The 13,593-nt window shown below is 43.8% G+C and overlaps 1 protein-coding gene across 2 annotated transcripts in view; it reads left to right on the top strand.

Annotated features, from left to right (window-relative positions):
* CLDN10 (claudin 10) overlaps window positions 1-13,593 on the top strand; it is a 64,916-nt gene extending 51,323 nt beyond the window's left edge. The window contains exons 2-5 of one of the 2 annotated variants that reach the window (XM_008490311.2): window positions 5,810-5,971; window positions 6,136-6,217; window positions 12,184-12,291; window positions 13,216-13,593. In XM_008490311.2, coding sequence (XP_008488533.2) covers window positions 5,810-5,971; window positions 6,136-6,217; window positions 12,184-12,291; window positions 13,216-13,330 — 467 coding nt within the window. In that variant the 3' untranslated portion in view covers window positions 13,331-13,593. The remainder of the gene's footprint in view (window positions 1-5,809; window positions 5,972-6,135; window positions 6,218-12,183; window positions 12,292-13,215) is intronic. The other variant, XM_030455200.1, reaches the window with a different exon arrangement.

Genomic DNA, 13,593 nt, shown 5'->3' with positions numbered 1-13,593 from the left:
TCACACCCATCATGGATGGTAGAAACAGGGAAAGTGGGGATGGCCTTGATTTGTAGTCTCTGGAGTCACTGTAAAGAAAGGGAAGAAAATGATGACACCTTTTCCACGGTTTTATAGTTGTGAATCAATAAACTATACAATGTCCCAGTGGCTTTGGCCAAAAATCAGGTGTACTTTTCACAGTCTGGCCAGACACTCCCTTTGCACTGGAGTCTAAGGGTGGATTCTGGTGTGAAAGGTTTGTTTAAAAGGAAAATGAAAAGGAAGTCTGTTAATCAAATAACTGAGATTAACAGTATTGTATCAGGGTTTAATATCATTACAAAGCAAATTAATACCAATATCAGAAAACCTTTAACCCATTACCAGTAGGTATAAAAGGCTAAAAGACCTCATTATACTAAGAGATAATACAGGCAGCCTTTAAGCACCACTTTTGCAGGATGCTTCCCTTGGATGGAGAAGTACCGCTTTCCAGACTGCCTTTTGACCCAGCTCCACAGTGTCAGAGGAGTTTGCTGGTCCTTCTGAAGGGGTGGGAGAGCTGTCTGGCATCAGTCACCCTATAGCATAGTGTAGAAGCTGAGAAGGTGGTTCCCAGGCTTGGGCAAGGAGCTTTGGTGTGTGTGTAGGCGGGCAGGGAGTGATCACCGGTATGTAACCTTGCAGATCCAGCAAATCCATTGTTTAGCTGCTCTTTTAGTCCCGGGTTAATCTGTTTTCAGAGTAAGAAAAACAGAGTTACAAAGTGTGCAGAATTGGGCGTGTTTAGAATTCCAAAAAGGAATAGAAACACGACAGTGAAGTCCTTACCACCCCTTCCTCCAAACTTGTGTGGGAAGCCTCGTGCGTTGGGTAACACATCCCGCTTGCCCAAGAAACGAGTTTCTGAGGCACCTGCTGCACAGTGAAGCAGCCCTCAGAGCACCAACTAATTTGGGACAGAAGTGAATCTGAAATGCACATCTGGACAGGCCTTACCCTATCCTCCTGGGCGGACTGTTCATCAACAGTGGAGGATTCTTGGCTTCAGTGTTTCTCAGTAACATCTCAAAGTGCCGTGGGGCCAGATCCTGGTCCCTAAGTGCAATGCAAATGAAAGGCAGGTTGGAGGGGGTGTAACATAACCTCCAAAGGAGAGGACAGGCAAGCTGGAAGGTGGCAGAGGAGCAGCCACCACTGTCATAGATGCTTTCAGTAGCAAGCCTATCCCAGACTTCCCTCCTGGTGGTTACGGGCTCTGCTGGGAACCCGTTACCTTCTGGCAGTGGGTGTGAACGTCCCCTTTTCACCCTAACCCTTCCCTGTCCCAGGAGCATACTTTGGGGTTGCAGTGCGTCACGCATAGTTGAGAAGGATTTGAATGTCTGTATGATATCCCTGCCCTCTGTACAGACTTAGGTGGCTAAGCTGGATCCCATTCCCTGTCATCTGGGAACATGGGAGCTTTCTCATTCCATCCTCAGGTGGGGGACTTGGAAGACAAAACCAGGGCAGGTCTTACTCCCTGTTTTTCCTGAAGCTTTTGTGAGCAGAAACAACAACCCTATCGCTACAAATTTAGTGAGTTTTTAAGACTCTGCTGGGCCCTCTTGTCTAGACCATGCTTTTGCCAGGACAGGTTGGACCAGGTGATCCTTGAGATCCCTTCCAAGCTGGTATTTTTTGGCTCTGGTGATAATACGTTGCTCTCCTAAAATGGTAAGGCAAGACTGGGAAATTACTGGAGGTGTTTTTGGTGGCTCTGCTCCACTCCTTCCTCACATATCTGGAGAGCAGTTCCTCTTTTATGGAAATGGGTTTTAGTCCAATCAGAAACCTCTGAGTTTTCCCAGATTTCTTGTCTAGAGTGACTGCTTAGGTCATGTGGAAGACCAAAGGCGAAACTATGGGCTAAGAAATTCAAGTACCACCATTCTGGTTGCTGGGACACTCCTGTGGGGTGCAGGAGAAGGTCTTCCTCCTTCAGAAGCAGTGCCACAGAGAGGGTCAGGAGCAATTCAGTGATGGTTCAGCCTTACCTTGGTTTGTTTTTCATCACAGGATGGTATAGGACTGTGACCCATGGGTTGCTACGTGGCAGCACGGCAGTGTGGTTGTCCCTGTGGCTTTCAGGCAATCACTCCACATCAGCAGCCACAGGAGAGATTTGCATGGGATGCCCTCCCCTCTTTATGTGTTCCAAGATAAGGAATCAGTTAGGCCAGCCCTTGGAAGGGCTCAGCCCTATGTTCTGTGTCCAAGCCCTATGTTCTTGCTGTCTCTGGGACTCTAGAATAATTTTGGGTTTACTTTTGTGCCCTAGTGGTGATAGGTGGAAATGTGGTGATGAAACCACCTATCCAAAAGAGAATGTACCAATTAGCATGTTCCCAGTGGTGGATCCAATGATCTTTTGCAAGAACAGAGCTGAACTAAAATTTAACTGACATGTAGAAGTGGGTATTAGAACTCAGGAAAACATACAAAGGCTATGTATGTTTAGAAGGAATTTGTGCTTCCTCTTAATAAAGGCAATCTCCTAAGCTTCCTGTGAGACAGGCTGAAAGATGCCACCAGAGGCATTTATTGCTAAAGTGATAGTCCCCAGAATATTATATATTGCTTTTTTTTTTTTTTTTCTTTTTCTGAGTGTTATATGATATGACTATATGAATTCCTCCTAACTCCTGGTGAGCATGAGAGGCAAGCGTGAGAGCAGTGAGTCAAGAAAGATGAAGATCTAACAAGATTAATTTGAATGCAAGACAAAACACATTTGTTTTAGAGAAAAAAAAAAACCACACACCTTGAAATGGGTTTCTCTAGGAATGCTGCTAAACATGACTTTATGAGTAGTGCATGGTTGTCTGCTTGTCTGTTTAAAGCATATGGCTTCTTGTTGCTTGGGAGCTTCATCTGGGGGGTCAGTCTATACATGATAAGCTTCCTACAGGACCTGCTGCAAATACCTATAATAAGTATTTGGAAATGGCACTCTTTGGTCTTTGGTGGAAGAGTGTGAAGAAACAGGTTGCTCCCTCTTAGGCTTCTCTACATTATGAGTCTGGGTAAGCAAAGAAGAAGTTTAATTATTTTTACAGCCAAATGCTATACATAGTTTTAATCTAGAGCGCAAGCAATTGGGGACTGGATTTGGTGAAAAGGTTGATGTCACCCTTTTATCCTTCCTGATTCTCCAGTCATCCTTGTGGGACTAATGGAGTTTTCTGCTCTTCCACTTTACTGATGTAGATTGTGGGGGTTTGTTTCATCTATTTTGTTTTAAAAATGTGTGCCAGTTGGATGATTTGCTGTGGTGAACTGAAACAAGTCCCACTGTGTCCAGCCTGCCCAATTTAGTGAAATATTTAGTGAGTAAAGTTATTCATTCAGCAAAACTGAGCACTCCTCCAGCTTATGCTGTTTATAATTGAAAATGATTTCTGGGTGAGTGAGTTAATAATTTCTTGCTGTCTCACTACCTTCTACCTATTTTAAAACTCTGCAGTGACCTTCAGCAAGAGCTGAATTTCAGCCGGGTGGTTTCTAGCGTGTGCTGGGTATTTTGGTTGGGGTGAATATTTCCTCTTTCTCCTAGGAGTTTCAGACATAAATAAAACTTTAGAGGACCTCTGGGTGAATATGTTCATGGTTCAGCACTTTAATGTGTCAATTAGCGACTAACAGTGTCGATAAATTGGGCCTGTCAGAAATAATAGCCTTCATCTCCCCTTTTACCTGTGTGCTACAAGGTAATACATAACACACGACCAAAAGTAGTAAAACTCAACTTTTCCATGCCTGTAGCAAAAAATAACAAAGCAAGACTTTTTTTCTTCAGACATGGGGTTTATAAACTCAGAACCAGCTTTTGAAATCTTCCTAAGGCCTCTTCCTACTGACATCCCTCGGGTTTTGCCTGAGTGAAGAAAAAGGAGAAAGAACAAGGGGTTTGGCTCAAAAGCAGAGGCTGCACCTATCACTTGAGCTTGAAATAAGCTGTTTGAAAGGACATTTGTTGAAGAAATTTTACTTTGTCCAGCTCTACGAGAAAGGAGAGGAAAAGAGGAGAAAGGTTGTTGTCTCGACTGATTTTAGGTCACCACAGTCTGGCTGCTCACAGTGAGCTGCCTTCAGCTCTCCGCTTCTCATGGATGGAGAAGAGCTGTCTCCACCTCATCCAGCTGCCAGAGGAGCCTGCCTTATAGTTCAAGCTTAACAAACCTAATTGGAACCATAGTCACTTCAACAGGCACAAATTACCCTCGCTCCTACATTCCAACAGGGAAGTCATACGACCCAAGTTGTTCCGTTCCTTATTTTATTCTTTTAGGAGATGGGCTAAGGAAGCCCCTTGCAGATGAAAGAAGTCTGTATGCATGCCAGGAGGTGTAGATCCATGGCAGTATGTCATGCTGGCAGACATGCAGCACCCAAGTTGGGTAGGACTGATAAAAGGGGGTGTTACATGCTACAGATTTCTGCTTGTGTGCTGCCTCTTGCACGGAGCTGTGAATCAGTGGTGGTTTTTTAAATCTTGTTCAAACTCAGAGAGGTCATCCTGGACCTCAACAAGTGGCTGAAGAAGGTGGCAGCATGGAGAGCAGGTAGCCAAGCATCAGTTGTAGCCTTCTGCAGCCCAAGGACCTGCCAGCCAGGCTCAGGTTTCACTTTAATGATTGGATCCTGTCTCTTTTTGAATCTTTGTAAACCCTTAGCATCCACATATCCCATGGAAAGGAGTCCCATAACTTTGTTTTATGGATAAGTTCACTTGTTTAGAATCTGCTGCCTTCTCTTTTTATTACATGTCCTCTAGTTCCTGCTTTATTTTATTAATTTCCTGTATATTAAAGACTTTTTCCAGGAGGAATATTTTTTTTGTTGTTTATTTGTTATTATGTAAAATTGGGTGTAATAGGCAGTGAAAATGTGGTTTAGCTCTCAACGTTTCCAGCCACTGGAGATCAAAGTGAAGAGAATGAATGCCCTAATAGTGGAAGTACATTTTAATTTAAAATGAGAGCTAACAACAGGTTATGAAGAAAAACATCTTGTGATGGTTATTCAGCTGTGTAAGATTGCAGTGTTCCACCCTGTAAACAGTGATATGAGATTATCAGTCCTTCAAATACAAGATACTCATTCTCAGAAGGGGAAGAGGCCAAGCAACCTGTTGTCCTGATGAGGGGCCCTGCCCTGGCAGCTCCTGCTCAGAGCAGCCTTAGCCAGGAGGCCAAAATTGGATGTGGCTAATGTGAGCTGCAAGCCAGTTGCCCAGGTTGAATTATGACTTGTTTTATCTCAAAGGGCTACTACTTTCCATAAAGCTGAGTATGTTCGACTTCCTTGCAGAGTGAGGGACTTCTTGGTGGATCCAAATCAAATTGGTGGCATGTCCAGGCAGGCCCAGGACCCCAGCCAGGGTCAGCACTGACATTCTGCTGCCATGCACAGCAAGACTGACACCTAAGGCTTGCTCTGCAGTCTGTGACAACCACTGTGCAGACCATTTGGAGTTGCTTTTCAAAACCCCACGGATACAACCTCTTGCAGACGCTGTACCCAGTGCCACAGAATTACTATTTTTTTTTTTCAGTCCTAAATGCCACAGCATGTTTCTTATAAGCTGGGCTGAGGTGGTGATGCCCTTGAAGGGCACCCATCACCTAGAAGAATGTACTCAGTGGTACAGTGGCATTGCTCCAGCCAAGGTCCAGTTTGGTTTGCAATCGTGAATTCTGAATGTAGTTCAGAGGGAGAGGAGTTACAGGAAAACCTGTTGTGGTCTCAGGTCTCATGTTAGCCTTCCTCTTTCTCCCTGCAGGTTACATCCAAGCCTGTAGAGGACTGATGATCTCCGCCGTCTGCCTGGGTTTCTTTGGTGCCGTTTTTGGACTGGTTGGGATGAAATGTACAAAAGTCGGAGGCTCCGATCAGACTAAAGCAAAAATAGCTTGTTTAGCTGGACTGATTTTCATACTCTCTGGTAAATATGCCTTATTTCTCTAAGTCTGCAGTATTTGAAGTCATACCAGAGCTGCTTCTTTTCCGCAGAAGTCCACACACGATCCTCCTGACTTTGCTGGCTTCAGGGTCAGGCCCAAAGATCTTCTGCTGGCTCCACTGAATGGTTTGTCTTATGCTTTTCAGGGTTGTGCTCAATGACTAGTTGTTCCCTGTATGCAAACAGGATTACGTCTGAGTTCTTTGATCCTGCTTTTGTTGCACAAAAGTAAGTACTTTCCTATACCCATAAACCCTGTGAAGAAATAGACCTTAAGTTTTGCACTGCTTACCAGAGCTCTTTTAAACAGAGAGTGGGTGCTTGGGTGCTTCTCCTGTTGGGCAGAGCAAAGAAGGCTGCAGTTTTATTCAGTTATATTTTTTTCTAACCAGAGTAACCATGTTCTGAAATGTAATTAGCAAACACCTCCCCCTACAGTGATTTCTCTGTAATCTTTGTGCTCCGGCTGATCAAGGCTTGGGGTTGGGGGGGGGTTCTGCTCCACTTTGGAGCAGCTGGGGTTAATCAGGAGTGAAGGTTGTGTTTATGTTAGAGATGCAGCAAAAGGATGTCACAAGGCAGAGGTGCTTGTCAGGCACATCATTCGGTAGGGAAGGAAGAAAACTATTTTCTTGAGCATTTGGTAGAAGGTGGTTTCCATCAAAGTGCTGAGCACTGCTCCATCTTGACTCCTCTGGAAGACAGATTTCTGCAGGCTCTGCAGGATTTTTGCTGATAGATTTTCAAGTCCAGATGACTGAAATTTTGGTCATAAACCTTGTCACTATCCATGATGATACAAGCACTAGCATAAATGTTTTGCCTATACGCTTAATTAAATTTAAGGGAATGAATGTTTGTAGAACTGCAGCAGCCATAGCAGAAGTAATGAGCATCCCTAGGACTCCCATTAAATCTATGCAGGTTCTCAGGACCTACAAAGTCATAAATTAATGAACCATTGCTTGGATTCTGGTTTCTCACCTTATCCACCAAGTCCAAAAACGTTGGCTGTAAATCATACCATTGTAGACTTTCTTGTTTTGGTTTCTTAAGATCATATAGAGTTATCTTTAAAGACAAAGATTTCAAAGTTTTCTTGGTGGTGATTCCAGAATATGTCAATCATTGGGTATAAACTTCCCTGAGAGCAGTAAGTCACAGTAAGGAGCCCTGAGCCTTTCTGTTTCTTCTTGATAGAAAGAAAATAGTCAGAATAAATAACATTAACTGGATCCTTGTTTGTGGTAGGGCTGGCACTACTTCTTGAAAACAAGTTCGTGTTACTTTTATCCAGAATTGTGCTGTAGTTTCTGCTTGAGGACAGAATCCAAAGGCCTCCAAAAGAAACAAGGATGTGAGGTACTGTGAAGAAAATGGAGCTATATAGCCAGAAGTTAATTATTCATAAGGGTGCTGTTCATGGTGAAAAATACTGTGGTTGTTGCCAGAATTCCCATTCCTACGTTGTACTCCTACACCGTTCTGCTGCCAAAGAGCAGGCAGACCTCACAGCAGAGTTTTAGTGCAAGCAAAATAGAAGCCCAATTTTAATATTGAAATAAAGGTAGTAAAACATCCTCTGCAGAAATCACCTTGCTCCTGAACAACCAGCATAGCTCAGCTGCACAAACACATAATCGCAGGAGCAGAGATAAAGGCAGAGAGGAAAGTCAGAAGTTGTAATGTGAGTTGGGCCTGATGTAGCTCATGCAACAACTTTGTGTCAGATTAAGCTCACGGTGGCATTTGACTCCTTTCTTGCTCAACCAATGTGAATAATATTGGAGTAAGGTATTCTGCTGCCTCCTTTGAACTCTTGCTTTGATATGCATTGCAGAAGCATTTAATAATATGCTTTGCAGGCATGCTGTGGAATTTGGCACTGGCTCTTCACTGAGTGAAGGTGCTGCTTTGGGTTCCAACCTTTTGAGTTTTGCCACCCATTTCTGTCCTGAAGTTATTCTGGCAGTGCCGAAGACAGACTTGAGATACCATCAATAGAAAATGAATGACAGGAGATGTTTAGCATCACCTCAGCTGTCAGAATTTCCCTCCAGCCTTCTGCATTCAGAAGAGGCACCCTGAATATGTATGGGTGCAGAAAGATGTTGCCCAAGAGACTCCTGATTTGAATTTCTGTACCTAACTATGCAGTGACAGGCACCACAGAGACACCCTAAAACCTGCCTTACCTGGAAAAAAATCTTAAGCTTATATTTCTGTCCTGATGTCATAGTTTGCATTGCCAGTTTAAAACATCTTGACCTTAGGAATTAGAGAATTGCTTGACCCTAGGTAATAACATGTTCAGAATCTTAGGGACAGCACAGGATGCTTTGATTCGTGAAGTCAAGATGTATTTTAGTTTTCTTCAGATACCTCTAACAGGAGAAAATGTGTGCTTCTGTTTTGCTGCCTTGCCAATATTGCTCCCACAGATGCCTTTAAAAAAGACATTTTGTCACTTTACTTTGTCCCTTGCCACAGTTTGACCTCCACAGTCAGGATCATTCTTACTGATGGAGTTAGTTTAACCTGATTATCTGACTGATTCCCCATTCTTTTTTTATGAGGTTTCTCTTCAACCTTCTTGTCTCTGAATTGGTCATGCACAGTTCACACAGGCTGTCTTTTCACTGTCCCAGTGTTATATTTGAGTATAATTTTCATTTTCCAAGAATTATGAGACACTTGAAGTGTATCTTTCCCTTGGGTAGCTGGGCTGATTCAGTAGGTAGGTAGGTTTGTCCTTTACATATGATAACATCATTAGCTGGCTAATGAAGCTTCCACTGGTTTGCTTGGAAGTTCACTTCATGGTCCTATTGGATGTAACAACTCAAATATTTTTCTTCTGTATTGATGTTGTACTGTAATTCTTTCACTCAATTCTGCCTCACTGGATTGCCACAAAAAAAAAAAAAAAAAAATCTGCTTTCAGTCTGCTTGATCCATGCAGTTGAAGGTGTCTTTTGCTTCTCTGCAGCTGAGTTCTCATAGTCCTCAGTGGTCACCACCCTCTCAGCATCTTCATCAATGCCCCTTTCCCCCCTGAGCTGCCAGCAATCTCTTATCAGGTTGATTTCACTGATTAGAGACAGTGGATCCACAGCCACAGACTTTGAACAGGGCCTGCTTTTCCACTAAGAACTCTAAGAAGACAAGAGTGGATTTCCCACAAAGATATGAATGATAAAGAGGGAAAAGGGAAAAACAGCAAGTGCAGAACAGATTGGTTAAAATCCCTACACAGCCCTACGCAGGTTGTTATGCAACTGAAAATGGGAAGTTTTCCTCCTAAGCACCAGTGTAAATCAAAAAGTCTTTTATCTGTTTGAAGTTGTGGAGAAAAGCCCAATAGGCCAGCTCTGCAACTCATTAACCTGGTGGTGTGGCAGCCACCCCAGAAAGGTTCCTATATGCAAACTCTTTCTACATGTTACAGTAACAAATGTTGTTAGAAATGTCCAAGCAATCCCAAGAACAAAGGTTGATAGGGCCTGATATCTTCTTTCCCAACTAGCAGGCAAGAGTCAGGTAACCCTTTTCTACCCAGCTATACCAAATATAATCTTGATTTATTTTCTGTACAATCAAAGAACTTCAGGAAAGGAGATGTCAATGGATTCCCTTATCTCTCTAACCTCGTCCCTTGGCCAACCATTTAATGCTGTTAGATGGACATGTGGGAATGAACTTGTGTTTCCCACTTTCTAGGCAGATGGTTTTGGCAATTAAGTTGTTACAGCAACAGTCTCCCTAAGTCTTGGTCCAGCTGTGTTCTGCAGCACCTCAGTGGTCTGTACTGACTTTTGGGGGAGGCCTGACCAAGGTCCATGTACCTTAGGTGAGCTCTGGCAGTACTTGGAGGGATGAAGGGAACCAGGGGCTGAGGTGGTCACTTTGATCTGCCTTTTACAGCTTGTTGAAGAAACTCCTGGAAGGTGTGATTCAGCCTGCATGGTTGGGCAGTGTACTTTTGTATGTATTCCTTGTGTGTCAATATAAAGGGAACCCAGGGGATGAGCTCTGATGTAGAGATCTGCCTCCAATAAGAGAACCCCCACTCCTGGAACAAGCAGAAATCTACTCAAGTCATGTGAAAACCATAGCACATGGTTGGAAATGTGGGGTAGAATTAAAGCTTTACACATTTAGCAGATTTCAAAATCAAATGGGGCTGAATGCAAGAGTTTCTTAGGGTGAAAAGCAGCTAGGCTATGCTTTCCAGCAGTTTAATTTGGGTGCCTAGGTCCCACTCTGGATATGGAGAATGTCTGGGGGGATCCGATCCTTTTTCAGCAAGTTAAGATAAATAAAAACTCTGCTTAAGATGGAGTGGACAGAAAATGAAAAATAAGACTGGAAGTTACACCAGCCAGGGTCATGAAGTATCAGGTGCAAGCCCTCATGAAGTGCCCTACATCTGAGCTCTAATGGCTCCATCTCGTTTTGGCACTAAGTCCCTGAGTCAGAAACTACTTGGACTTGGGTGTCTGTGGCATCTTGCATGGATGTCCTAAGGGTGGGTTTTCATCTCTGTAGGACGTTTTTTTGTCGCCCTAAAGTCTGTGCTTTTCCTCTGGGTGGAGTCTCAAGAACTCATGGAAAAGTGAATTTTTGTACTCTAGTTAGTGTTTGCCCCTGTGCCATCTACCACAGAAGCTGTTTTATCATTTTCTGGGTGTCAGGGCTCACTGTCAATTTTTGATTGATTCCACAGCATCATCATTGTAAAGATGAGTTTTGTAGAAGAGCTTACACATTTTTTTCAGCTATTTTTTTCATAGAATCAGAGAATGGTTTGGGTTGGAAGGGACCTTAAAGATCATGTATTTCCAACCCCTCTGCATGGGCAGGGACACCGCCTGCTAGACCAGGTTGCTCGAGGCCCCATCCATCCTGGCCTTGAAGCTAATGTTAAATAAAGATGCCTCAGTGTGGAAGCACCAGTTGCAAGTTGCACAGGCAGGTTGTCAAGGAAAGGCTTTCATTCAGCTGCCTCTGCAGCATGTACAGTAAATAAAACTCCCTAACAAAGGCTTGAACACTGCAGCCACCTGAGAAGTAGCTGTGGCCGGATGGGGGGACAAGGGCCTGGATGCAGGAGCCTGAAAGTCAGGAGGAGACTGAGGGTTTTTTTCTTAAGGAGGAACTGGAGCAGGGAAGGAGCAGGAGGCACACACACCCTCTGTCCTTGTAGGGAGGAACAGGAGGCTCAGGAGATGGTTGGGCCTGGATTGAAGGCAGGTCATCTCAAGGGTTTTTTAAAGAGTGGCACCTCAGGCAAAGAGCTGGGGAATGGAGTGGACAAGTGGCATCCATAGCTTGCTGCTGATCTCAAAGGTCCAGACCTTGAGCAGGCAGAGGAAAAGAATCTCTTCCCTGTGCCTTTTTCCTTCATTTACCACTGTTGCTTTAGAAACTTGGACTTTTCCTTATGTGATAACCCTCCCAAAGCACCACCATCTCCTCTTGGAGTCAAACTGAGCAGTTTCTGGCTGCAAACCAATGGTGGTTGCCCTGGGGCATCAGAGGGGACTGATTCTGGTGACCTGGAGCTGTGCCCAAGGACTGGGAGGGGAGCTGCATCTTCCAGCCTGAATCCAGCCTCAGGGACTAGAGAAGCAGAGAGTTGTCAGCACATGCATGAATGCATGGGTGCACACATGTGCATCTGCAGATGGATGCATGTATCAGACACACCTCTGTGTGTCTATGTGTGTATATGCATAATGCACATGTGTGTTACATATAGAACCCCCATGTTTTAAGCAGGCTGGAGTGTGGAAAGGGAAGGAGAGAGGTCCTGAGAGCCAGAGGGAAGATTGAGATGTAGGCAGCAGATTTAGTTTCTGGCTCAGTGAAAGCCTCAGTCCAGCTTGGGAGCCAGTGGCAACAAGCCTGAAATGGTCCAAGGGAAGAAGAGCTGTGCATGGGTCAGAGAATCAGGTAAGCCCACAGGCAAACAGACTGGGAGGAGATGTGGAAAAGCCAGGCACCCCATCTGGCTGTGTGGGGGGATAAGTGTTGCCCAAGTGACCTCGGAGACAGAGCTGTGGGTTTTGTGATGTACAACGTGTATGTCAATGGGAAGCTATTCAAGAAAATAGTAAATTTAATTCTTTTATTCTGAAAAACTGTGAAGTTCATGCTCTCTTTTGTTAAACTCATTTATTAACTTCCTGTAGGTATGAATTAGGAGCAGCTTTGTTCATTGGATGGGCTGGAGCTTCGCTCTGCATAATTGGTGGCATTATATTCTGCTTCTCAGTAGTTGAAAACAGTAATTCTCCAAGGTAAACCAGAAATTGTACCTATTGAAAGAAATCAATACTAGAGCATTTGTACCTGCTGTACTTATGTGGCTTGATTACTTTTCCAAAACCCTTCATAGTGAGGTTCAGAAAAAGATTGTGTGGATGAAAGGAAATAATGGGATTTAAGGATAATACTCTGTCCATCGTTAACGTAATTAAGAAAAGCTACTGACTCACAACAAATACTTGGGTTATATATACTTGATAAATTTACTACATCTGGAAAAAAAATGCATTCACTGATGTAGAAAAAGTGGTCAGGTCACCTTGCTGGTGTGAATAAACAAGGCTGTTTGATCACTAATCATCAGATCAAAAGTGAGAGTGAAGGTGGGACCTTCAGCAGCAGCAGAGCAGTGATGAAGAGGCCCAGCTGGAGAGAATAATTAGTGACCTAGGATCTGCTAAATGTGTCAGGGTCGGGCCTTAATTTACTTGGCTGTGAATGAGGGATGTGAGATTATATCAAAGTGAAATATCAAACCAGAATGAGACCAGAGGCAAGGAAGGGGTGTGTGCGTGTGTGTGTGTGTGTGTGTGTGTGTGTGTGTGTGTGTGTGTGTGTGTGTGTGTGGGTGTGGGTGTGGGTGTGTGGGTGTGTGTGTGTGGGTGTGGGTGTGTGTGGGTGTGGGTGGGTGTCTGTGTCTGTGTGTCTGTGTGTGTCTGTGTCTGTGTGTCTGTGTGTGTCTGTGTCTGTGTGTGTCTGTGTGTCTGTGTCTGTGTCTGTCTGTGTCTGTGTGTCTGTGTCTGAGTGTTTGTGTGTGTGTGTGTGTCTCCCCTCTGAGATCTATAGGTAGATTGCTACACATTTCTTCTGGTTTTATATAGCTATAATGCTTGGATACAAAGATGTTACCTGTCTGTGGGGTGAGCTGTAAATGGTCGATTCTCTTTTCTTTTCAGGAGGGGGTATGCCTATAATGGAGCCACATCTGTGATGTCTTCTAGGACAAAGGTCCACAACACTGTCCCAGACAAAACCCCACCAAAGCACTTTGACAAGAATGCTTATGTTTAATTGTACTGTTGGAAGATTCAAACCTTTAAACATGAGTTTGTATGTTTCGTGCAGAGTGATTTCCCTCCCCTCCCCACAACCTCAATGTAATTACCAGTAAGACAATGACTTTTTAAAACACTAACTTGCAGCTTTTTACATATTGATGTAAATTTTATTATGTAATATTTTAAGATTGATGTTGGTATTGTGAAGTTTATACCTGGAAATCATGAGCTGATGTTGCTTTCTTGAAAAAAAAAATAAAGAAAGAGGGTATTTAC

This window comes from Calypte anna, chromosome 1 (assembly GCF_003957555.1).
Source record: "Calypte anna isolate BGI_N300 chromosome 1, bCalAnn1_v1.p, whole genome shotgun sequence".
Taxonomy (NCBI): Eukaryota; Metazoa; Chordata; class Aves; order Apodiformes; family Trochilidae; genus Calypte; species Calypte anna.
This window is presented reverse-complemented; position numbering and strand designations above follow the sequence as displayed.